Here is a 26868-nt window from a genome sequence, read left to right on the forward strand (position 1 = left end):
GACTCCCATGTACTCGGAACATCCACGGGATCCCCAACAAGGCATCACTCCCTTCCAGTGGCATTATGTAAAATTCCTCTGTGTCCACATACGACTGGATATGCAGACGCAGTTTTCCAATGATTGGAGTAGCACACTTTGAGTGCCCAGGGCATGCCAACCCTGCCTCTGCTGTGTACCCCATCTCTTCAGCTTTAATGCCCAATTTGCTGGCCAACTCTGGGGAAATGAAATTTGCCTTTGCACTAGGATTGAAGAAAATGAGAGCTGTGTGATCCCTGATCTTTCCCCATGTTCTGCATAACTCGCTAGCATCAGAGCTGGGCTTATCACCCACCATGTCTGGCACTAAACCTGCCGTGGGCTTGGGCTTCTTGCCTTTTCTGTCCTCTTTGTCCTCGGAATCAATTGGCCTCTTCCTCTGGGGACAATCTGCAGCAAAATGGCGAGGCTGCTCGCAAATAAAGCACTTGTTCTCAGCCATTAAAGCCTTCTTTTCCTCGAGCGATCTGTGCGCAAAAGGCTTTCTTTTATTTTTCTTGCCTTGTGCTATAGACGCATCAGCTGAGTCCTTGCCTTTATTTGCCTTTTCTGACCCCTGTGATGCATCAGGAGCTGCTTTCAAAAGGGCTTCTTTGCTGAATTTTTCTTAGGCTGGCCCCCTTTAATGTTGCTCTGGAACCCACTGTCCTCTCACTTCAGCAAGGCAAGACCAGTGTTGGCAACTTCCATAAGCTGAGTTAGGGTGGCCACTCTGTTCTTTGTACAATAATCCCTAAGCCCTTTTGGCAACCCGCAACAATACTTCTCAATCTGCTCTATCAGTGGCACAAACCTGTAGGAAGTTACTGAGAGCAAAGCTTTACAGAACTTTCGATTGTATTCCTCTAAACTCCTGCAAGTAGCCGCAGTGAGTTGGTGCCAATTTGTCATGACATTGGCTTCGAATTCATTTGATAGCCACGCAGATGCAAACATTTGCTTGAAGTAAACCCAAGTGGCGGGTGCCTGTCCTTGCATCAACAATGTCGTCCACCATGTACGCGCATTTGATTTCAAGAAAGTGGCAGCTTTCTTGACCTTGGATACTTCGGTAAAATTTCCCCCTGCGTATGCATTGTCAAACTGCTGGAGGAAGGTAAGAGCCTTCGTCTTATCCTCGAAGCCACTAAAGGTTTCAAACTTGATTGCTGCACCACTTCTTTGTACGGCTTGGGCTTCTCCAGTGCCCCCAAATTGTCGTAGGGAAGTGTCTGCAACATGGGCACTGTCATAGGGATCATCGGTGCTTGGCCATCGACATTCTGCGTCACGGGGGCCATATATGGCTGCTGGTCGGGAACACCAGCCATGCCAAAATTACCTTGCGGCACCCCAAACTGGCCCTGATTGCACTGAAACCCTTGCTGCATGCCAATACTACCATACATGGGGTTTGGCATCATGCCTTGCATACCCCCAAAAACTGTTCCTGGCATGTACTGCTGGTTTCCAGGCGCATAACCAGCCATGCTCTGGAACACTGATCCACCCCCGAAATACCCAGGATGTACTGTGGGTGGTGGTAAAACGTGTTGCATAGCTTGGAGTCTTGTTCCCTGTCCATTCAACACAGCATGTGGACTTTGAAAAGTGGCGGGCTGAATCGGAAAAACCTGTGGAACCGGCGTCCTAACCACTTGTTCATGGACAGAAAGGATTTGTCTTGGAACCCGAACTGACTCTGCAACATGCGAGTGCTCCTTGCCCTGCTGGGACACATAGGGTATCAGGGCTTGAATCTCAATAGGCTCTACTGGCTGAGTTGATTGCCTTGCCTGCTGTGACTCTGATGGAGCTTGCAGAAAATCCATAAACCTTGGGTTCTGCACCAACTGTGTGAACACATTCACAGCGGCAACCAACTGTGTCCTGAACGCATCCTCATCAAGCTGCCCAGTCATATACCTTGGAACCTGTTGCCAAGAAACATTCGCATCAACAAGAGGGACAGAGAGTGTCACAAGGCGGGCACCACGTGCCAATAGAAGAGAACAGACTGAGCAAACTTTTAGCACTTCAATAACAACAGAACTCTGAGAGAGAGAGAGAGAGAGAGAGAGAGAGAGAGAGAGAGAGAGAGAGAGAGACGACACGTGACACGGAGTGGCGGAAGTCCACCCCAGAGAGTATTGGCCCCAAACCTTGGCGCCCCTTTCGGTATTTCTTTATATTGCATCATCAAAGTACAAGCCGGTACTCCAGACTCTGCACCTTCTCCAGGAAGCATGCCAGAGAATGAGTCCTAGCCTCATATTTAAAGGCCCTTGGCCTAAAAAGCAGTTTACATGAAAAGCTTTCAAACTCAAAAGCTTCTGGTCCAAAAAGCAATGCCAAAAGGTGCCAGCGCAATTTACGAAAATCCGTACAGCCTGCCACGTCAGCAGCCAGCGCAATTTTCGGAATTTGTCTGCTGCCTTAGGGTTAGGGTTTTTGGCAGAAATTAGGGTTTGCAGGTTTTAGGGTTAGGGTTTTCAGAATTAGGGTTTGCAGCAATTAGGGTTTCTGGCAGAAATTAGGGTTTGCAGGTTTTAGAGTTAGGGTTTCCAGAATTAGGGTTTAGGCCCCTCGGCCACATTTATATGTTGACTCCATTCTTTAGGCTTTGACACGTCAGCAGTTTGTTACATCTCGCTCTGATACCACTGTCACAAGGCGGGCACCACGTGCCAATAGAAGAGAACAGACTGAGCAAACTTTTAGCACTTCAATAACAACAGAACTCTGAGAGAGAGAGAGAGAGACGACACGTGACACGGAGTGGCGGAAGTCCACCCCAGAGAGTATTGGCCCCAAACCTTGGCGCGCCTTTCGGTATTTCTTTATATTGCATCATCAAAGTACAAGCCGGTACTCCAGACTCTGCACCTTCTCCAGGAAGCATGCCAGAGAATGAGTCCTAGCCTCATATTTAAAGGCCCTTGGCCTAAAAAGCAGTTTACATGAAAAGCTTTAAAGTCAAAAGCTTCTGGTCCAAAAAGCAATGCCAAAAGCTGCCAGCGCAATTTACGAAAATCCGTACAGCCTGCCACGTCATCAGCCAACGCAATTTTCAGAATTTGTCTTCTGCCTTAGGGTTAGGGTTTCTGGCAGAAATTAGGGTTTGCAGGTTTTAGGGTTAGGGTTTTCAGAATTAGGGTTTCTGGCAGAAATTAGGGTTTGCAGGTTTTAGAGTTAGGGTTTCCAGAATTAGGGAGGGTTTCAGCAATTAGGGTTTCCAGAATTAGGGTTTAGGCCCCTCGGGCACATCTATACGTTGACTCCATTCTTTAGGCTTTGACACGTCAATAGTTTGTTACATCTCCCCTTCTTGAAAGAGAGTAATCGTCCGTGATTACAGCATACCTGCAAAACAACTCAAGTTAGCTCAAAAATTTCCGAGGGTCATTCTGAGGGACAATCGGTTTGCTCTTTTTATTAAGGAGTTAGCTTCTCCTTTCTGCTCTTTTGATCAAGGAGTTCGCTACTCCTATCGGCTCTTTTGATCAAGGAGTTAGCTTCTCCTTTCGTCCAGATCGGAACTCTTGATATTCCGGCGTAGTAAAATTAGCCATCATACCCAGACCGTACTGATCTTCCTCGGGTGTCTTGATGCACTAAAATTACATACCCAGGCAATCTCATCCAATTAGGAATATTCAGTGGTTGGCACATCACAATGCAACACAAATGCTCACATATGCATGTTACAAGACATAGAAACATAAAGCCGCCGATGAACACTCCCCCCGCAAATAACCATCCAGGTGCGGGCCATGAGCTGTTCAACGACTCCCTCATCACTCCTCCCGCAAATAACCTAAAAAGGTCCGGGCCATGAGATATAGAGGCCTTTTACAACCCAACGCCCCCCAGACCGCAGCCTGCGTCGTTTGGAGGTGCTGAGAGTAACCACTGCTCAGACTTCTTAATACTCCTCCCGCATAACCATCCAGGTCCGGGCCATGAGTATGAACAAGCATTCTCAAACATCATTTCTCACTTCTCCACCCGGCAGTAAAGTCACCAATCATTGAAACTAGTATCAAACCAGAGTCGAACAATTCAAATCGGCACCAAGACAGGTTCAAAATAGATACTATCCATTTCAAACAAATTCCAAACAGGATCACCAAACAAGCTCAAACAGAACTCAAACTTAAAAAGCAATCTCCACATCAATCGAGCTCGAAAAGTCGACTGACTTTCCATCCTGAAACCTGCACCAAAAATTAGGGTTAGGTTTCTTCCATAAGGTTGTAGCCGAGCACGGCATGGTCCATCAGCTCTTGGATAGACAGTGTTTCTTTGGCGGCGATGGTAGTCCCAAGATAGCAATCACACTGGATCTCCTGCTTGTGAAGAGACATCTACTGGGAATATCGAGAAATTCCAAGTTATAATCTGCTAGGGTTTCTATGGCAAGCATTTCAGGATACCCGACTCTGCCAGAAGTTGCACTCCGAAGGAAGATGTTAGAAACCATATAACTTCGGGCAAAATTTTTCTTTTCTTGAAAGCTTGCCAAGTACTTGGAGTATACTACTTGGTATCTGTAGATGTCAACATTTGCATGGCACTACTTCTGAGAAAAACAGTGACTTGAAACAAATCTGGATCCTTCTCTTGCAAGTGATCTTAATTGGCTTATGCCGTGTAAGACACTGCGGTGAAGACGGGAGCGCACCCGATGCGCGATGAATGAGCGTGGGAGTGGCTAATAAGTCCAGGTTCGAGGGCGAAGATATCCTCGAATAAAGCACTGTCTGCTCTTTTGTGGGACCGGTATGCTTTCAGAAAAGCACACGCCTGATGCTTTGATACCACTATCACAAGGCGGGCACCATGTGCCAATAGAAGAGAACAGACTGAGCAAACTTTTAGCACTTCAATAACAACAGAACTCTGAGAGAGAGAGAGAGAGAGAGAGAGAGAGAGAGAGAGAGAGAGAGAGAGAGAGAGAGAGAGAGACGACACGCGACACGGAGTGGCGGAAGTCCACCCCAGAGAGTATTGGCCCCAAACCTTGGCGCCCCTTTCGGTATTTCTTTATATTGCATCATCAAAGTACAAGCCGGTACTCCAGACTCTGCACCTTCTCCAGGAAGCATGCCAGAGAATGAGTCCTAGCCTCATATTTAAAGGCCCTTGGCCTAAAAAGCAGTTTACATGAAAAGCTTTCAAACTCAAAAGCTTCTGGTCCAAAAAGCAATGCCAAAAGCTGCCAGCGCAATTTACGAAAATCCGTACAGCCTGCCACATCATCAGCCAACGCAATTTTCGGAATTTGTCTGTTGCCTTAGGGTTAGGGTTTCTGGCAGAAATTAGGGTTTGCAGGTTTTAGGGTTAGGGTTTTCAGAATTAGGGTTTGCAGAAATTAGGGTTTGCAGCTTTTAGGGTTAGGGTTTCCAGAATTAGGGTTTCTGGCAGAAATTAGGGTTTGCAGGTTTTAGAGTTAGGGTTTCCAGAATTAGGGAGGGTTTCAGCAATTAGGGTTTCCAGAATTAGGGTTTAGGCCCCTCGGCCACATCTATACGTTGACTCCATTCTTTAGGCTTTGACACGTCAGCAGTTTGTTACAGAGAGTGGTGGTCGTGAACTCTCGCCAACCTCATGAACCATAGGAATCGGTTGTCCTCTTCCCTATTGTTGTCCATCCTCCCGTCAGCCATAGCGTGCAAAAAGGTCTGCAACGCTTGCTTCTTTGGGCTGCGCCGAAAGCGAGACAAAGTCTTCTGAGTTTTCTTCAATGCTGCAACTTCTTCTATGGACGTAGGTCTGTCTTCTTCAAGAATCTTCGAGGCTGAAAACTCCTGAAACCACTTCCAACACAAAACCATGAACATACCTATTCCACGTAAAGTGATTGGAAAAAATCTTGTCTTCCTCAAAGACAGTGCATGCAATGTAGATGAACAAAGAGACGGAGTGCTAAACCGTTCACCACACACACACAAACATCGAATCTTTCTCTTTTGATCTATAGCAATCAACTGTGGCAATTCACAACGCAAATGCCGATGCTTGGTGCTCATACTTTCATGTGCTCGTTCGGAAACTGTGTCATGCCAAGGAAGAGACATGGAATGTGACTTCCTTGAATGCATACTTTTCAGCTTTTCACGAAAAATCCGCAAACATTCGTGCTCATTCATAAGCGAAAAGTGCTCTACTGCTATGCCCACTGGCCTGGCTCCCACTGTGAAATCCTGAATGCAGGGAACAAAGCTCGGTTGTGTCATAACATAATCCACTGTACTGGCCCCATGTTTGTGTGGAAAGCATGTGAAACCGGTTGCTCTAGGAAATCGCTGTAATCCATGAAGTATGGCTAATCCATGTGTAGTCGTCATTTCCAAGAGGTATCTCCTATACTCCGTCTGCTTTCTGTCATCTAAGCATCTGTCAGGTCCTTACTCACCTACATCTAGCTCTCTAAGCATCTCATTTGAAGTGTCGTAGAAGACTGTCTGCGAGTTGCCCGTTCGGGCATTGAAGTCCCCTAGGAGAATGATATCACCATCCCTAGAAAACTCCCATATGTCATCATCTAGTATATATATATATATATATATATGTAGAGAGAGAGAGAGAGAGAGAGAGAGAGAGAGAGAGAGAGAGAGAGAGAGAGAGAGAGAGAGAGAGAGAGAGAGAGAGAGAGAGAGAGAGAGAGAGAGAGAGAGAGAGAAATGAAATGAAATGAAATGTTATATTAACGTCTTCAAAAGGCCATAGTGACCTATGAGACCAGAAAGTTACAAGGCGGTGGATCTGATACAAAGTCAGAGTAACAAAATAACAACAGTACAAAACAAAGATATATACTATGGGATCCTAGATTGGTCGATGTGAACTAAGCAAAAAACTAAACAAAAACTAAGCAAAAATGGGCGGCTTGCTGGGATGGCTGAATCACAAGAGATCTAGCATTGGTCGTTGGTGAATCTCATCAATCTCCTCCATGGTTAGTAGTGACCGGGCGTCGTGCATGCCTGGCCAGCGTGCTCCGAATCTTCTGACGTAGCCTCCGTCGACGCTGTGTGGTCCTCCGCAGTCGTGGGCGCCTGGATTTCCCCAGTTCAATCGCTCGGTCGATCAGTGTGCCTCTGGTATGAGACGAGGGGGAGCTCTGCTGTTGGAGTGGCTCTTGCGGCTGTCCCGTGTCTGCTCTGAAGAAGTCTGTGATCCGTCTTTGAGACTGGCTAGCCTCGCCATTCATCAGACTATCTCTGTGTCTGCGCAGCTCGAGCAAGAACAAACCCAGGCATCTCTGATCTTCGTATCCCATGACTCTTGAGAGTGGTCCAAAACCCTCTCTGAACAAGCAATGGAAGCGGCCTCGTATCTCGTAGTAGACGGGGCAGCAGCATGTATAATGCAGCTCTGTCTCAGGCTCCATGTCACACAAGGGGCATGTCCTGGCCTCTGTTGGTACTCCGCTGTATCTCCCAGTCTCAATCCGCAGTTGGTGAGAAGATGTGCGTAACTGGACAATAGCACATCGTATCCCATGAGACAAGTGGGTATCCATGTATTTGGGTCTCGTCATAAAACCATCTTCCGTAAGCTGGAGAAGGTGGTCTCTGTAGAAAGCCATCTTCGTGCCCAATTCTTGTGCTGGTTGTATCCATGTCCTCCTGGTGTCTAGCTGGGTCAGGTCTTGGCGGATGAGCTTGGTGATCTCTGACTGTGTAAGAGTGAGAGATGGTGCATCCAATGAGTACTGGAATGGTGGCAGCCTGTCTATGCTGAACCCATGCGCCTGAAACCATGATGTCGTCTCCCCATACTAGCATGTTGTATCTCCTTGTATGGCTAACTGTCAAGAGGACTCAAGTGCTATGCGAGCATATCTGTCTCTAGGAAGTTCCCATGTGCGGTTTATGAAGGAGACTGATCTGGTGAGCGCCTCCACCACTATTGGGGGGGCCGCTAGCTCTGCTCGGATAATGGCCTGTGGTACCGATGCCTTGGCTCTAATGAGCCGCGAGATCATAGAGACGAGAGGTTTCTCCATGTTCCCCCATCCATCTGTGCGACCCGGCCTCCCGCGGTGATCCAATGAAGGTCCCCATATCTCAGCTCCATAGAGCAATGCTAAAGCCACCAAAGTGTCAAAGAGCTAGAGCTTCGTGCGAGGCTCCTGAAACTGAACCTGCGAACACATCTTCTCCAATCTACCCAATGCTGCGTGGGCTCTAGTCAGTCTCGTCTCTGCTGCTCTTCTGAGTGAGAATGCAGGTTCGATAAAAACCACTCCAAGGTAAGTGTAAGCATCTGTGTACTCCACAGTCTCCTGGCCGTATGTGAATGTAGGTGCTGACCTCCTGGTCCACTGTGGGGTGGTATTAAACACCATAAGCTTGGTTTTACCAAGGTTGACAGACAAACCACTTTCGTGGGCAAACGTATGCAAAGCATCCAATTGACGTTGCATTCCCTGTGGGGATTCGGAGATCAACACTATATCATCAGCATATAACAAAAGTGGAATCCATGTCCCTGCCAACTGTGCACCTCTATCCCCATCGCTCTCAGTGTAGTCAGAAACCTCATCCACATACATACCGAAAAGAGTAGGAGAGAGCGGGCAGCCCTGCTTCACCCCTATAGTGGAGTGAACCGGTGTAGAAAGTCCCTCAGGGGTGCATACATGCCCTACTACTGATCTGTACAATGCCATGATCCCCCAAATGAGCTCTGTGGGTACTCCCATTTCCTATAATCTGCGCATCAATCTAGCTTTGGGTACTGTGTCAAAAGCTTTGCGGAAGTCCACAAAGCTACAATAGATCCATCTTCCATGAGATCTGCCTTCCTCGATGATGGCCCTGAGTGTCAAGATATGGTCAAGAGTAGAGAAGCCTCTCCTGAACCCTGCTTGCCCAGTTGTACGCATTCCTTCCCTCTCTGCCCATCTACTCAGCTGTTGCTCAAGAATGGATGCATACAACTGTGCCAGTGTGTGTCCAATCATGATAGTGCGATAATTCCCAGACTCCATGGGGTCTCTTGACTTGAAGATAGGTACGATCGTAGATAGGCTCCAAGTGTCCAGTAGGCCCTCACACATGGCACGGTTAAACATAACTGCTAGAAGCTCTGCTAGTAGGTCTTTGGCATGCATGAAATGCTCAGCGACTAAGCCATCATGATCATATGCTCTCCCAGTCCTCATCCTGTCAATAGCTTTCTTCACCATCTTAGCGGCGGTGAAAAAAACACATGTGTGTGGGCATGGATCGGGGGGGTTGGGGAGGGGCAGCTGTCCAGGTACTGTGTACAAAGATGATGCGTACTGACCCCAGGTCTCTGTGGAGGAAATAGCAGGGGGGGGGGGGGGACTGCTCATGAAAGAGCCACCACGCCTTACGCGAGTCCTGACTCAAGAATAGCTGATATAGATCCTGCTCGAGTCGAGCCAAAAAAGCCCTCTTCTTCCGCCGCACCAGGCGTCGGAAGTCAATCCGTGACTGTCTGTGAGTGACGTCCCCCAAAAGCACCTCTTTCTGAAGTCTGGCTCTAGTCTGGCGGCACTTCTCATCGTACCAGTTGTTCTGAGGCATGCTCCCTGATCGGCGGCTCTGCTCAGGCTGGGTGTGTGGGTATACTTCTGCTGCTGCATCATGTAATGTCTGTCTCAGTATAGTAGTTCGCTCCTCCAGAGGTCGCCCCGGGTCCTCAGTGCATCGGTGTCTGTAGATCCCGTCCATGTATACAGAATCCGTCTCCCGTGTGAAGGTGTAGCGAGTAGGGGCTGCTACCCGTGGCCTGTGTGCTACACTGAACTGGAAGGAGATGGTCATCGACACCAGAGCATGATCCACTGCCACCCCGACCGGTCTGTGCCCAACTGTGAGATCCTGGATACTAGAGATGAGATTCGGCTGTGCCATGACATAGTCCACTGTGCTGGCTCCATGTCTGTGTGGGAAGCATGTAAAACCTCCTACAATAGGAAATCTCCGTAGGCGGTTCAAGATGGCCAATCCATGTGCGATGCCCATGTCTATCAGGTGTCGCCCATACTCAGTATATTCCACATTGTGTGATAGTCTGGACAGGCCCGTCTCTACAACATCTAGCTCTCTTAGCATCTCCTCTGAAGCATCATAAAACACTGCCTGGTGATGGGCAGTCCTAGCATTGAAGTCCCCTAGGATGATAATGTCACCATCCCTAGAGAACTCCCATATGTCATCATCCAAAATAGAGAAAGGGGACTGTCCTCTGGGTGATGCATAAACTGATGTACTCGGGGGAAAGTAGCAAATAGCAAGGTAGAGATATCTGCCTGTCTTTGCTTTCAATCTCACCCACATGTACCGAGCCTGCTCATCCCTGCGGGCTATATGTATCAGTGGCTGCAGATCCTCTCTAAATAACATTGCCACTCCCCCCGAGCCCCGCCCTCTGTGCTCTGAGCGTGTCTCCTATGTGTAAGCTGTCTCCCACTTGTATCCACTGATGTGAGGCATGGATTGCCCAGGGGCGTGGTGTGTCTCAGAGTAAAAGATGATGTCTCTTCCAGTAAAGCTATCCTCAAAAGCACCCACATCAAGACGCATAGATCCATTACAGTTCCAAGCAGCCACTTTGAGTGTGGTCCCATAAGTCTCGCACCGTCATGTGGAGCGTCACTCTAGTATTACCACTTTTCCATCTCGGTAAAAGGCAATCTTGCCTTTTCCCCTTGCTGCTCTAATCTCCGGCATTACTTCCTGCATATGAGCGATCTGCGAGAGGGTGAGATCATCCCCGAGAAAGATGCCAGTCTCTTTAAGAGTTGGTCTTTTCTTCAAGAAGGACTTCTTCGCTTCCATGGAGGGAAAACAGAGGATGAGTGCTCTTTCTTTTGAGGTTTCTCCACTGCTTCCATTTTTCTTTATGTTGCCCACTCTCCATGCCCTTGTGTGCGTCGGCTCATGAACCCCCATCAAGGCTGTGAGTTCTTTTACTTCTTCGTCCATATTGCCTTTGTCTTTAAGACCGCAAATTCTCACATGTAAAGCGCGCACCCGTCTTCTTTGCTGCTCCTCTAGTGTCTGATTAATGATAGTGGGTGTGGACGTGGGTGTTATCTCCTTGCCTTTTCCTTTCTTGGCCACCTTGATCCATTTCTCGGCTTCATCCGCCTTCTGTTGAGTTTTGGTAAGAGCATCCACCCAAGAAGTCGTCATTTCTTTGTGTTGCTCTTCTCCCTCTTTGATGGCCCGTACTTGCTCCTTGATCGTGTTGATTTCTTCGATTACTAAGGGTTGCAGTTCGCCCTCTTCCTGTTTGTTTCTTGATCGTGCTTCGGTGATATCTTTCTTGAGTGACGCAATCTCTTCATCTTGAGTCGTCACTCGGTCTTCCAGCGTACTTATCTTGCTCTCTTGGATCAGCACGCGTCCTTCGAGCATGTTTATTGTGCCCAAGAGATTGCGGTTCATCTTGGTAATGGTCTCCGTCATTTCCTCTTTGCACTTTTGAATGGCATCCTCTAGGGGGTCGGCTTTATCGTTCAGCTTCCTCATGCTTGATCGCCGTCCGCGAAGGAGTCACTAAACGTACGTGTGCACCCACACTAGCAGCGGGCGCGGTAGCTGGGCAAGTGGGGGAGCGTGAGGAGGTATGGCAAGAGAGAGAGAGAGAGAGAGAGAGAGAGAGAGAGAGAGAGAGAGAGAGAGAGAGAGAGCATTGGAGACAGTCCAAGCATACATTGCACCTTAAAACCATGACGAATGACTACCCACTTTAGCTACATATTGGGTAGGGAAAACACCCAAAAATACCGATGTTGGGACTGAAGCACATAAAGATTCTTCGTCTGTCCGAGAGTTGGATGTGTTGGGCAAATGGGGGACTTGTTCTTACACACGTACTCATGGACGTTCATAATTATTTTGTGTTTTCCATGTCTTGTCACTTCTGATGTGCTAGTGGAATGACAGCAAAGGATGAACAGGCTGCCCTTTGTTTGACACCCTGTGTGCACTGTGATTTCGCTTGTCCAGGACGTGGGCCTGCCGTACGTGCGGGGGGGTGGGGGTTGTGCCCAAGGTTTTGAGATCTTTGGGTGCAACAGTCAGCTGCCAACTCACGGACATATTGGGGGTGTTTCTCAACTATTATAGGAAATGACATGCCAGAAAGTGCCATTGGTTGGTTGGCCAGAGTAGGATAACACTAGTTCCATACATACTGGTCACGTATTCTAATGTATTACGGCTCTTAGCCTTGGTACATTAAATGGCAAGTAGTTGGGAGGGTTCTTGGCGTGGCCAAGGATTCTGCCAACCAGTGATTACCTCTTGAAGTTGCTAAAAGATCCAAGATTCCTCTTATAGAAGGAACTGCACCACATAATAACAAGACATGCTGATCCTGCAGTCCTGCTTTGTTTTATCAAGTGAGAATTGCAGTCCAAGTAAACCTGAGAGGAGACGAGGCATAGGGACAAGGGGATTTGGGTTTCAAGCCAAACTTGTGCTTGATTAAGCAATGAAGAAGCAACTCCCCACCTGCTAGAGCCAAATGGTAACATGTGCATTAGGGGTTCTTTTTGTGTGTGTGCACAACTGTCATATGGCTTAAGAAAGCTGAAAGATATTCACCCAAATTCAGACACGGTTCAGTCTATGAGAATTGATGAAGAGTTGAAAACCAACAAATCACTCTAAAAAGTCATAATCAGTCTATGGAAACTCAACAAAGGGCTACAAAACTGCTTTAATGGGCTTCATTTCAGAAGTTCTTTCAAAATTGTGGGTCTGGAAAAGTTTGGGTTACGTGGACAATGAGCGACACATTGAAGCTATCAAATTACACTCAATAAATGAGTAGTGATGAGAGAAGCATGTGTGTTGCAACCTTATTTTGTTTACAATTAAAACTATTGTTCATCTTTGCATGTCTTACCAAATTTCCATGCATCAATTCTAGTTCTATGGTTTATGGTGGCCCTTCTATGTAGGAGCTCCTATACTAATACATTCTCGCCACGAGATGATGAAAGCTGCCACTTCAAAAAAAACTGAGGGTTCTCCTGTTGTAAAAAAGATTGTGAGAAGAGTAGTTTCCAAAGCTGGGGCACCTCCCGTTTTGACTAAATCGGCTGCGGGTCCAGCAGAACAATCCCCTGTACTGAAGAAAGATGACAGCTCTAAGCCCACAGCTAGTCAAGTGAAGCTTGCTGGGCCACTGCTAGAAGAGGCAGAAACTCGTATAGTGTCGATGACAGATGCAACTCCTGCCAATGAGCTGAGTAAAACTCAAGAGAAGCCTAAGACGAGGAAGGTAATTGTAAGAAAAAAGGTCATTGTCGTAAAGAAAAGCTCAGCTTCAGCTGTCTCGTCAGCATCTGAGCCTGCTAATACTCTTAGTCAAGTGAATGTGGGAGAGAAATCTTACAGTGAACCTACAAAACACCACATTGTCACAACAGGGATGTCTTTAGAGAATGCAGCGGGGAAGGAAGCAAAACCAAAGAAACTAACATCTGAAAAGCCTCAGAAAGTAATCAAGAAAGTCAAAGGAACAAGCAGTATGACAGGATTGAAGGAAGAAAAGAAACAAGGGCTAGAGGCTAGTGTAGAAAAGAATGAAAATGAATTATCTGCACTTCAAAAGGTTGATGCAGCCATGAAGACAGATACAAGCAAGGCTGACATACAAGAGGCGTTGCCTGAAAATGAAAATCTTGAAGGAGCTGAAGCTGATGAGGTTGATGAAGATGAAGCAGTAGTTACAGCTGCTGAAAAACTGCAACTTGATGAGAACCACCATTTTGAAGAGGAGCCAGAGGATGTGGCTCAGGAGCAAGTTATTGGTGCAGAAATTGCACCAACAAGACCTATCAGTGAGAGGCAAAAGAGGAAGAAGCTAGAGGTGTTTGTTGGTGGGCTCGATAAAGATGCCACCGAAGATGATATCAAGGCTGCATTTCAGCCTGTCGGAGGTGTCATGGAGGTGCGATTAATGATGAACCCAGCAACCGGGAAAAACAAAGGGTATGCTTTTGTTCGATTTGCAACTGCCGAACAAGCAGTGTTAGCTGCCACCGATTTTTCTGCTATGCAGGTATTGTGGTTGGATCATTGGTTGCTAGAACATATCAAATGTATCTATTCGGGAATAGTTTCTGATGGCATTGTTCCCATAGATAGTGAGATAGTGTACTCGTCAATTTGTTGTTTTCCTGTGCAGTGGATAGTTACTTGCAATTTGGCTGTTTTCCTATCCAGATCCGTGGGAAGGAATGTGGCGTGTTGCCTAATCAAGACAATGACACTCTGTTCATAGGCAATATTTCTCGAGATTGGAAATCTTCTGAGGTTTGGCTTTTAAAAACCGTTTGAAGAATCTGTATGACAAAAATCCATTAATTTACACTTGTTTGACACTCGCTTTCCATAAACTTAGGTTCTCCAAAAACTGAAAGAGTTTGGTGTCAATGGAATTGAAGAGTTGACGCTGATTGGGGACCCTCAAAATGAAGCATTGAATCGAGGATATGCATTTCTTGAATTGGCTACTCATTATGATGCAGTGAATGCATTTCAGCGACTGCAGCGGCCAGGTGTGACATTTGGATATGACAGGGCTGCAAAGGTTTCATGGGCCCAGCCCTTAATCGAAGCTGATGCTGCAACTATGTCTCAGGTGTGATGATAGGCCGTGTTGTGTTTTTCAAGTCAGATGCTACTTTTTTGCAAGGACTAGGGTGGCGTGCGTGATCTTTGTTTGTCTATTAGGTGAAATCTGTCTTTGTGGATGGTCTGCCACCCAACTGGACGGAAGATATGGTGAAGCAAAATTTTGGAAAGTTTGGTGAGATTGAGCGCATGGTCTTTGCTCGCAACATGCCATTTGCCAAGAGAAAGGATTTTGGTTTTGTCAATTTTACAAGTCGTGAGAGCGCTCTAGCTTGTGTTGAGGCATTCAACAACACAGAATTGACTGATGGAGATAGGAAAGTATGTTGTAACTAAACATTTTGCACATTTGTAAGAGAACCCTTGTGAGGTGTTACAGTGACTTGTGATCAATTGTCTACTGTTGTCAGGTCAAGGTGAAAGTCTCCCTGACTAGGCCATTGCAGAAAGGGAAAATAGATAAATGGAGCACATTTAGATACAGTGGTTATCCTGGACATGGCAGAGGCCGGGCAGGAAGAGGTGAAGGTGAGCTAATGATTTTATAATCTACATATGATTTGGCCTAAAAACCGGTTCACGAGTATCAATTCCAGGTTGGTTTTCTACTCGCTTTGGAGCACGAGGAACTGGCCGGGGTTTTGGCCGGAGCGGTGGTGGTGGAATGGTGGCACGCAGTGGAAAGCGTCTCTATGATGAGGATGAGGTCCGGATGCTGCTTAAAGCTGCAAGAGAAGGAGAGGGCTGGCCATCCACTGGAAGAGGGAGAGGTTCATTAAGAAACTTTTAAGCTTTTTGCTGAACATGTTTCATGGTTTTCCTTCACATTGATGCATCTCTCTTTGGCAGGGGGTCGCTTTGGACGAGCAGCGAGGGGCATGACAAGAGGTGGTTATGCTCGAAATGATGAGACTCAATATTACGATGCTCAACAAGCTGAGAGCTTCAGGCAGGAAGAGGAGGTCTTCTATACACATGATGCATATAGTAGGCCTTCTCCAAATCTAGCACCTTCCAGAGGGAAAGCCCCTAGGCCTGGTTCTATCAGAGACGAGTATGAACCTCATCATCCAGGTGCTTCCAGAGGGAGACTGTCCCAGCATGCAGAACACTACGTGTCTCCTCATCATGATGTTGCATATGATCCTAGATATGAGCAGGGCCCTATGTATGGTCGGGATGAGGGAGCATTTGTGGGTGGTGCACAGGATTACAATGAGATGGGTGCTGGACTGAAACGTCAAGCTTCAGCCTGGGTACTACGTTTGGAAATTCCGAGTGTGTCATAAGCTGTGTTTCTTGTTAGTTAAATCTTTCTTGTTTTTTGTTGTGAAAGGATGAAGAAGTCTATGAGTCAAGTCATAGAGGTTACCCTAAACCTAGGGTTGACTATTCAGATCATGCGGACATTGCTTCTCACTATGCTAGCCACACGAGGTATGGATCCCCCTTTTTCTTGTTGGGCTATTTTGATAATAGTCTTTCTTGATTGAATTATTTCATCTTGTTGTGCTGCATGGCGTAGATCTCCAACTGGACCTGTTACACAGACAGTGAGCATAAGACAGGGTAGATCCACTAGGGAAGGGCCAATGCCTTTGTTTTACGAGGGTGGAAGTAAGCAGACCTACCATTGTTTAAGTGGGTGCTACTTGTCAATGCAGAGTGTAGCTAACAGTATGGGAATGCAGGTGGTCTTGGGAATGCAGGCCCGACTTTTAATGACCACAGCTATAATTCAGTTCCCGCAGAAACGTCAACTTATCCCTTAGAAGCTTCTGAGGTACGCATCAAATTCAGGGTTTTTGTTGTCAATTGTTGTGAAGTTGCTTCAATGAGCACAGCTGTAATAAGCTTGTTTGTATCACCTTGATTTATGGATGTTAGAGAAGGGAAACGACAATGTATCCATCATCTCTTTATGGAGGGCATGGAGCATCTGTGGGGTATGACCTTCACTCCTCCGGTTACTACTGATATGGACTGTAAGTATGTTTTTTATTGTTCTTCCATGGAATTTCTGATTTGTTAAGTGTCCCAAGCAATTGCAACTGTTTCAAATCTTGCATTTTCAAGTTCACAGTAGGCTGTAGTTTATTATTGGGTCAGCAATTCTGGTGTAAGGCAAGAAAGCAGCATGAATTTAGGCAACCTTTGTGTGCCATTTGTTCAGTATTTTGCCTTGTGGCAAATCTGTAAATCTGGTGTAAGGCAAGAAGGCAGCATGAATATAGGCAAACTTTGTGTAATTTATTTACTGGTTTCACTTTTTACACAGATTTTGACTTGTGAGGCATAAGGGGAGTGTTTTTGAGGGACAAAGACCTTCTCTTCCACACAATTTGAGATTTCAAGTACATCTGCATACCAATCTTGCAGACTAAGGTTCAGTCAACTAGAGCTATCCATTGCTTTGCTTTTACAAGCTGCACTCTACTTGATTAAGGATAAGATAAGATCGCATGGATGCCTACAAATTTTGAAAGCATGATCGGTTTGAATCAAAGTCTTCTCTCCAAAGTAACAGCACTAGGCTTTACTGACGTTTATGGCTCAGTGTTCCAAGTTTCGTTAACTCTCGACACGATAAGTTTCTTATCAACTCGCAATATGAAGTTCTTACAATGTACTAGCGCAAGTGAAGATTGTCTCAAGCTTTGTAAAGTTAAGGTCTCTATCATCAACATGGTCAAGTTGGTTGTGGTTTGGAATGACATTGTCATCTCTCCAAAGCGGTGATTGCAGAAAGAGATAAGAGCAAGCTATTTAGATGGAGAAACAAACAGGGTCTTTATTTTGTTCAAATGTTAAGATGATTGATGGCAAGTATTTCTTTCTGTATCAGAAGATCAGGTCAATTTACTTGGTTGCATTTTCAGGTGGTTGAGTGATACCAAAATATGTGCCTTTGGCATTTGGACTCAAAAGGATCTTCATTTGAAATGATTAACACATACAGCTTCAAGAAATCAAAGGGTTTTTGTTGGTTGAAAGGTTCAGTGCCTTCCTTGAGTAGAAAACTGATTTTGCCTGGATTTCAAGGCTCAATTAGCTGAGAAGTTTCAAATACCCTAGAATGGGCATGCGTAAATAGGACCAAACATACAAAGTGGGCCATAAGAGAGCTGTTCAAGTAGAGACGGTTGATTTAAAAGAAATCATGGGCTTATAAAATCAAGCTTTCCATCTTTCCACCAGGCGACAAGATATAAGATTTGCACGAGAAGCTTTTGATATCATTTGGTGGGTTACCATTTCAATACGGTGTGTTTTTTGTAAAAGCATTTCTCATTGTATTTGGACGCTAACTGTTGGGTTGAAGTTTGGTGTGAAAATGATTTAAAGCTCTTCTATGAATTTTTCTTTATTTGCTTAAGGATTAATTAATTAACTAACTGAATGCAGGAAGGTAGTAATTGCCTGACACGTGTTTATATCTCTAGCACAAAATGCAAGGCTAGTATTTTTTAATGCAAGTTTCAGTGTCCTCTCAATAGGCTCCTGCAAGTCTGGTAATTGTGTTTTGGAGGGTAATCTTTCCCTGCTAATCTCGCTTCCGTGACATCAAAAGAAATTTCCTCTCATTCCAAAATTCCTGTTTTCAAAATGCTGGAGTTAAATGGTTCTTGTTAATTCTGATATATGGGTTTCAGAGCGAAGTGCTATTTGTATGATACCAGTCTCGTGTTGGAGGACATTGCCTTCATAAATTGCCATTTATTCTGACCATGAATATTTTAATTGCTTTTGATAAAGCTGTATACGGTTTTGAGAGCCAGTAAAAAACACGTGATGCGTCAATGATTACAAGAGCGATGGCTCAATGAAACACGCAGATGCTCACTCCATGACATTTGGTGAGTTTAAAGAGTTGCCTTGCTATATCTACCTAAAGGTAGGTTCAACATTATGTGCGGACTCGCAAGCAACAGTCTTGTTTTTGCAGCTTGTTGAAGCGAGTTTACTTGACAAAAACCACGACTTTCTCCGTTGCAAGGCCATATATATCCATCATGGATGGGCGTAAAGTTGAAGATAGCACGCAAGATTGGCCTATTTTAGGGAACATGTATTTCCATATTGTGGAATGTTAACCCTAGCATTGACCTAGGGTATACCCGCAAAGTATTGTTGCAAATATTGCCAAGAGCCCATAACGCAGGAGCTTACATGGCTATCATCTATTGCGTTCCAAACCAAGGCAATGAAAGTAGTTAGATTATGCTTTTTACTGCCTTCTGTAGTGGGATGCCTTGCCCGAGTACTCCTTGTTTGGTAATTTGAAGCATGCGTGATGCTATTAGCCGACTGAGGTTTGAAGATGATGATTTGTACAAGGTTGCTGGATACTTGATTATTGGGAATGCAGCTAACATTGTACTATCAATAAAGTGGGATCTATTCTGCAACTCGAATTCAAAGCAAACCAAGAATAGTAAATGTTGGAGTTGCTCATGAGACATGAGGCCATACAATTAACTAGCGCACAATTTAAATATGTTGGAAGTATTCTACTCGGATGTTTTGTAACTGGGGAATGAACTAATTGAGAGCGCAACACAACACTATTGAAATAAGGTTTGTAAATCTTGAATTAGAATCACTCATGGACCAAGACCTTGAGGTATAGTGACAAGATTTTCCATGCGCTTAATGAAGCAGATAGAATGCTAGGCTCATTAAAGAAGCAGTTTTAATGTCCACCCTTGCTTAAATTTTGTTGACCATGTTCATCACAAAAATGTTCAGCAACAATGTAGCAACCCATGAAGGTAATATTCTGTGATATTCTTATCCGATTTCTAGAGACCTAAACTTCTACAATATCAAATGCCTAAACTATTTCACGATTTAGTACTATAGAATGCCCACTGTGGAGACAAGTTTGTAGACAATATCTCCTCATTAGCTCTTGCATCTCTGTTAATATAAATGAAACAAATGCATGGGTGGACATTCATGGGTTGGTATTAATTTTTTTTCATAATTGGCAAACCAATTCTTCCTTATGGTCTTGAAGGTACACATTCCATGTACATGTTTGGAAATCCTCACGGGTTCCTTCATCCCCTTAGATGCTTGATGCTATATGTATGTATATACATAGGGGTATGTGTGTGTGGTCACTCTCTTTATTGAAATATGTGAATTCAAGTAGGCTACCTTGTATGAGCAAAGGGAGTCATGGTCCTAAGGGTTGTACCCATATTTCCTTTAGCTTAGCTTTCAAGAGAATAGCACTGTCTAAGCTTAGTGTTAGGTCTTGACACCTTGTCACCATTGGGGTCCTTTGATAGCGGCATCTCAGTTGTCACCCACAGGAGAGTTAGAAGACCCTCTAGTTGTGAAAAGAGTATGAATAGAATGCTGGATTCCATTTATGACCAATTCACATGTTTATTGAAGAATGCAACTTCTCTTAAGAGTTTATGAGCCCCAAAATATGGAAGGCATGTGTGTTAGGTCTATGGATAAGATTTGTTGGTGAACCTTTGATCCACCCACTTGTCCTCAAAAAAGAAATTATGCAAGGCTATGTCATGAAACACTCATTTAAGAATCTAAATATAGGTCTAGTCAAGACACCTCAAAATTTTGAAGTGAGGATGTAAAATCTCTAATTTCACAAGAAAATTTAAATACAAAAGTTCTTTTTAAAATTTCAGTTGTTGTTGAAGGTAGACAATGTTTGGTGAGGGTAAAAGGCATGTGGATAGGTGAAAAGTTACCTCCTTATTTGAAAAATAGATATTGTAGAGGGAAAATTGAGGATAAGGAGCACTTTTGAACAAAGGTTTGTGCATTGTTGTAAGAGGCATAAAATGACACCACAATGCAATACTTGGATTCAATAATTTTGACTATGCTTCAAATTTAAGGACGACATTAGTGGTAGGATTGGTAAAGGCAACAATGGTGGACTTGGTATTTTCTGGGAGGATGTGCTTGATTGTGATGATATTGAGTTACATAATGGTCATTTGAGAATGGAGAAGATGAATGGAAGCTTTACGTTAAGTAAGTAAAGAGAAGTTAGCTTACAAGAGAGGAATGGAAGGTGGAAGGAAGACGATTGAGAGGACAAGTCACCTCCAACCTTTGGGAAACTCAAGACAAACTACATGTTTGCAATTGCATGTTGTGTGTGTGTGTGTCGCAAGAAGAAGGGCTCTCGGTGGCAATGTAGCATAGATAATGTGTCGTGCTCACTACCGTGGGTGCTCCTCAATATAATGTACGTAAAATCTCACTTCAACAGAATGAAAACAATGAATAGGAGGGCAAACATAGTGACTTGATAGTAAAACTTGAACATCATGGGACTTGACTAATTCAAATAACCCAGTACAAAGTTTGGCATGGCAACACACACAGCTACACGCCCAGAACTTACGGATACAATGGAGTGTCAAGGCTCAAATGTGTAGGGATGGTGCAAACGTGTAGTGCATGGACTCAAGACTGGAGACGCAAGACCTTGACCATACAAAGTAAAAGTAGATTATGATAGTGATAGTTTCCCACTGCACCCATCACTCATATGTATCTCCCAAAGAGCCACCAACGGCTAGTAGGTATCCCAATCCTACTAAGCATGTCGCCAAATTGAGGTGGTGGTGATTTGGCTTCGGTGTCCACTGGACCACCATCCGCAACACTTGCCACACGTCATTGCCCAGGTTGCGAGAGTCCGTCCGGTGTGAACTTGTGACCGACCAACTATGACCAACTCAAACTAACTACCTGTTCTACACCAATGACATTGCAGCCCTGCTACATGTCACTTGCCACAAGACCACTCACAGTCCCGGTGAGAGAATTGAAACTAGCAAAGAATATTGAAACTAGAGAGGACACTAAAACTAGCAAGAAATATGTAGTCAACGTGACTGAAGACTGTGGAGAAGACATGATGAAATGTAGGTATTTGCAAAATATGATGAAGTACGACAACCTACCATAGTGAGATATGCTACATAGAAAGCAGAAATTGAAGAAGGGCCAAGTTTGCAGCAAAAGCTCAGAACGGAGAGTAGTGTGAATGTAACCAAAAGGAAGAAAGACATTCTAGGTTTTAACCGGTTTTGATTCTAAAATCCTCCAAATTTAGCCGGTTTTTGTTTTGGTGACCCTCCAATCTTGTTTGGAATTGTCAGTTTTTTCTCGAGAAGAACGCTACCTTCTCAGTTCCAAAGTGTTGTAGGCTGAAGAGGATTACTAGAATGTCAATAGAGACAAGGACAACATATTCTTTTTGTAACTCTGTCTGGAAGCTTGTCGAAGGAAAGTTCATGATATACATAGGAGAGCTCTAGCTTGGTGTGAGAGTGACACTCCAAGGAGGTTGAGGTGAATTTTGCGGTGTTGGTGAACTCTTTTAAATGAGATTTCTTGCCTCTCCAAGTATCCTTGATAGGCTCGCCAAGTCCAAAGGTTTCCACAACCTTGGTGACCTCGACACTGGCTACTCTCTCAGGTGACACACTTGCTGCTGGCTCAGGTGGCTTATTGGGTTCAATTACAGTAGAAACGTTGGAGGAGAATGTATGCTCAAGCACATATTGAATAGAGACTCCATAACAAGGTGTAGACTTGGTAGCTGCCAACCACTCCAACAGATCTTTGTCTAACCCGTCAGGTGGAGTAGGTTGTTTTAATTCACGGTTGGTTTCTAGTGACAAAGAACTATGCTGCACTATGGGATCCATGACTCCTCCTAGGCGAATGGGTTGCATTGGGGAGCCAGGAGTATGTATCCACATTGTGTCATTTCCCCAATCATGCAATGTTGTAGTGTGTTGTAGCCATGGTCTACCAATGAGCAAAGGAAATCCTTCCTCAACTTGGGGAAGACAAACCACAAATAAATCCAAGCTAAAGGTGAAGTCTTCTACTTGCAGAGGCACCTTGTCCACTATGCCCAATGGGTAGATTGTCCTCTGGTCAGCCAACGTAACTGTGAAGGGAGCAGGTCGAGTAGGCTATATACCTAAAGCCATCATAGTGAACTCAAGCATTAGGTTCATGCCTGATCCACCTTTCACAATCACTCCTGAGAATTGCCGCCCCAAGATGGACACAGTGAGATGAGGGCTTCTATAATCAGTGAGGGAAAACGCGGGATAGGATATGATATAGGACTCTGATGGTTGCAATGGGAGGTGCCCGCCACTAGGACCTGCTCCAAGGTAAAGTGATTGAATAATTGCAAGGATCTCACTTCAAAAACTCGCATCTAGCCGCAACATGTTAGTCATAGAGAAACACTTGTCGGAAGGTGTTCTTCGAGATTGACTCTATTGTAAGCTTTTCTTTTTCTAGTAGTGGTTTCTCTGCTACCTTGATCTGTTGTAAGTTAGCCAATGCTTCCAAGAGAGCTTCATCAATATCGAAGAGCAGAGATGAGGATCCTCACTAGGCACTAGAGGATGGCTTATCTAACTTTGAATATTGTTTATGTTTTTTTTAAACTTTCCCATAATCGTATTTCACATATTTTTAACATCTCTCTCTCTCTCTCTCTCTCTCTCTCTCTCTCTCTCTCTCGTCACTTCTAATGTTAATTTCCAATCCATGCCTATCTTTCTAATTTTTATAATCACCTAAATACTAGCTTTCCTGGTAGTTCCTTGTAATGTTGTCAATTATATACTAATTTGCCTTTCTATTCTCCATGATCAAGAACTTCCCGATAATTTGCCCATGGCAATAAAACAACCTAATAAGAAAAGATAAGATATAGTATTGGCATGTCCAATGGTGCTCTCTAAGACAACAACTTTTGGAAATTTTATGCCAAAGTTCAACAATAGCCCTCCATTTTCAAGGTTGCAAGTGAGTGTGGCGATTCCCTTGCAATAGGTGCCATTTAAAAGGCATCAAGAGCTTCACTATATTGACTCCCAAATGAAAGACCTCCTTATGCAAAATCACTCTTGCTATATGAGATAATATATGCATGTCCAATAGTGCTTGCCAAAGACACCAGTATTTACGTTATGCACACCATGGAAATGCATCATAAGGTACATAATAATGGTTGTGGGGGTGTACTTCCAATTAAGCATATGAGATCCCTTGTAAATTTTGAACTATCGCTACTTCTTAGAGGCAGCGGAGGATTCATGATTAAGAGAGTACTCAAATGAGATAATGATGTAGAAACAAAGTAGAAGTAGCTTGGCATTAGATGAAAAATGTGTATAGTGAATTGCTCTTTAAATAAGAGCTCACAAGAATCTAGGGCTAGCAAGAGATGAAAAAATAGAGAAAATAAGCTCCCCTACAATGCTAAGTCAAATCTTACAAGATAGGAGGCGAGTACAAGTGGGCCAATCCACATAGGCTACACATGACTTGCAAATCATAAACTACCACAGGCTATGATTGGACAAGGGGTCACACACCAAGATACAATCTCAAGGTAGGGTTCTCACCTAGATGGTGGTGCATAGGAACAAGTCCACACTCCCCAAAATCCTCCTCATCCTGGTTTGGAGACTTTATACATAGACAATTAATGCACATAGGCTACTCATGTCACACAAACAACTCAAGTCACACTACATGTAATGTTACACAAACTACAAGATACCTCCTCTCAATCTAGGCAACAATGTAGGACCGAGCTAATGTAGCTAAATAAAAATGATACATTGAGGAGCTTCCATGCCCTGTCACTAACACTTTGGGTCACTATCCTCGGAGTAGGCATGAAGCTTACTCCCCTGCTTCTCTTTGCCTTTTTGCTTCTAGCTTTGCAACATGTGCTACTCTTGGATTGGTTCCTTGTTGGACTCAAAGAAGGTAGATGCTCCTTCTTTTTCCAATGCATGCAATATGCCCTACTTTGGTACACTTATTACACTTCTTTAAACCTCTATCGTAGGATGCATGACTAGATGAATATATAGCTGCTAAGACTCCTTGCCTTGAACTTGATTGTGGTTCTCTGTGTAATTCTTCTCCTTAGCTTGTAAAGATTTCCTACATCTTGCATGTCTAGAGTTCATTTTTTCTTCTTCTTAGTGGCTAGGTTGTCAAAAGAAGATGGAAAGCTTCTAGAAGTCCCCCCCCCCCCCCCCCCCCCCCCCCCCCCCCCACACACACACACACACACACACACACACACATGCAGCTCACGTTTTGTATATGCTAGGTGTGTCACCATGCTTCTGGCTACTTACTAGGCTAGCTATGTGCTCATTTGGTTCCATTTTGACTTTGTAGTGTTCCTTCTACAAGATAACCTTGCTCTTCTTTCTCTTATCTTTAGAGTTCTTATTTAGCACCTCCCAAGATGTGTTGAGGTCTCACATTGATTAATGAAGTGTGCATAGTTTTCATGTAATGGAGTGATGATGATGCCTAGTCTTTGGCGAAGTTTTGTGCAACCATGGCTCTAGTTTGTATACTTTGACCAAATGATGTGGGTAACTAGGAAATTTACTATATACCATAAAATATTTCTCATTAAGTACCCCCTATGCTTTGTTTTTCAACAAGTATGAAATCCCTCACCACTAAAATTCTTCTTTTTCATTGTGCTATGGAGGGTCTCCTAATAGCTGCACAATTATGTAATCACCCGGAGAGAGAGAGAGAGAGAGAGAGAGAGAGAGAGAGAGAGAGAGAGAGAGAGAGAGAGAGAGAGAGAGAGAGAGAGAGAGAGAGATGATATGATATATTAACGTCTTGAAAAGGCCAAAATGACCTATGAGACCAAACCGATACAAACTGGTGAATTTGATACCATGTTCCGATACAAAAAAGAGATGCATAAAATGAAACTAGGAGTGCTACTAGCTGGTACCGTGGGATATGTGTGATCACTGGGTACCTAGTACAAGAGGGTGATATAATGGGTCATGAGAGAGAGAGAGAGAGATCCTTTGTTGGTCCCTTGGGATTTTGGTGAGCTTTCAACAAAGAAATAATGCCTTGGTATGACTCTTCAATGTAGAAGCTTCCTAACTGTTGGGATTGCTCTCTTGAATAGAATATACCTTCAATATTGTGTGAGCCTCCCCTAATCAAAACATGGAACCTGGTGTGTGTACCATTCCTTCTCTTGTCATAGCCTATGTAATAGTTTATCATGACCTAGTCATGTGGATTTATTTGTAGCATACATATTTTTTTTGTCACCAATTTAACCCATAGCCATGGATAGGGTTGATTATCTACATTATTGAATGCATTTGTTATGCTCACTGGATTTTTGCAGGAGAAACTTGAGGAGTTTTTGATGCTTGAGAAGCTTTAGGTGCTTGAATTATGGCAGAGCACCTAGGAGAGAGGACATGGAAGGCATTTGAAAACACGACCAACAAATTGGCAAAGTACGAAGAGAAAGTGGACAATCTATAAGGAGACCCCCTATCTTGAAAAGCATGCAGGAAAGTAGGACATTTGGTGACACATGCAAGCCAATTGGAGTCCATGCATGGGAGTTAGTGATCATGCAAGGCACTGGAGTTCATGCATGGAAACTAGCTATCCCTGCAAAGAAACTCTAGTGCATGCATGGCAAGTGGTGGCTCATGCAAGGCAGGTGGACACTTGGCCAGCTCATACATGGCACATGGCCACACATGCAAGGCAAGTGCACATGCGACTACACTTGGATTGGGCGACTTATCTATAGCCAAGAAAAGGGCATTTTAAGCTAGATCACCTCGTCACATAGACACTAGTAGCCACGTAGGTGGAGACATGCCCATACCTCCCTATTCCTAGCATAGTTAGAAGAGGAAAGTGCAAACACTTGGCACATTGGCTATGTTCACGCTCGCGCGCACGCACGCACGCACACACACACACACACGCACGCACGCACGCGCACACACACACACACACACACACACACACACACACACACACACACACACACACACACACACACACACACACACACACACACACACACACACACACACACACACAGGAGTAGCGTGCCATCTCTCAAGAGTCTTGTACTATCATATTTTTATGGAAATAAACAAATACTGAAAGAGGCACCTATTGAGGGGCCAGTGCAATGTGAAGAGGAGGAACGACGCCTCTCTATTTCTCCCTGGCCTGAGAATTTTGTTTGGGGTTGTCCATTACTACATGGGAAGTAGACTAGCCAGTTACATTTCTCCACTTGTACGTGGAGCCAAATTCACCTCGTATTATATAGTGTTTGACGCATCATTGTAGGAGAGCT

General features: G+C 44.5%; 1 protein-coding gene across 4 annotated transcripts in view; it reads left to right on the plus strand.

Moving 5' to 3' along the window:
* Positions 1-26630, plus strand: part of LOC147443601 (uncharacterized) — a 52819-nt gene extending 26189 nt beyond the window's left edge. For 2 of the 4 annotated variants that reach the window (XM_086526397.1, XM_086526398.1), the window contains exons 2-13: positions 12977-14082; positions 14247-14336; positions 14425-14664; positions 14757-14978; positions 15068-15185; positions 15254-15427; positions 15507-15913; positions 15994-16094; positions 16183-16274; positions 16349-16440; positions 16545-16642; positions 16936-17535. In XM_086526397.1, coding sequence (XP_086382523.1) covers positions 13009-14082; positions 14247-14336; positions 14425-14664; positions 14757-14978; positions 15068-15185; positions 15254-15427; positions 15507-15913; positions 15994-16094; positions 16183-16274; positions 16349-16440; positions 16545-16634 — 2700 coding nt within the window. In that variant the 5' untranslated portion in view covers positions 12977-13008 and the 3' untranslated portion in view covers positions 16635-16642; positions 16936-17535. The other 2 variants (XM_086526400.1, XM_086526399.1) reach the window with 2 other exon arrangements.
* Positions 26631-26868: the final 238 nt, after the last annotated feature.

The sequence above is a fragment of the Adiantum capillus-veneris genome, chromosome 13, assembly GCF_014529385.1.
Source record: "Adiantum capillus-veneris isolate H3 chromosome 13, ASM1452938v2, whole genome shotgun sequence".
In the NCBI taxonomy this organism is placed as follows: Eukaryota; Viridiplantae; Streptophyta; class Polypodiopsida; order Polypodiales; family Pteridaceae; genus Adiantum; species Adiantum capillus-veneris.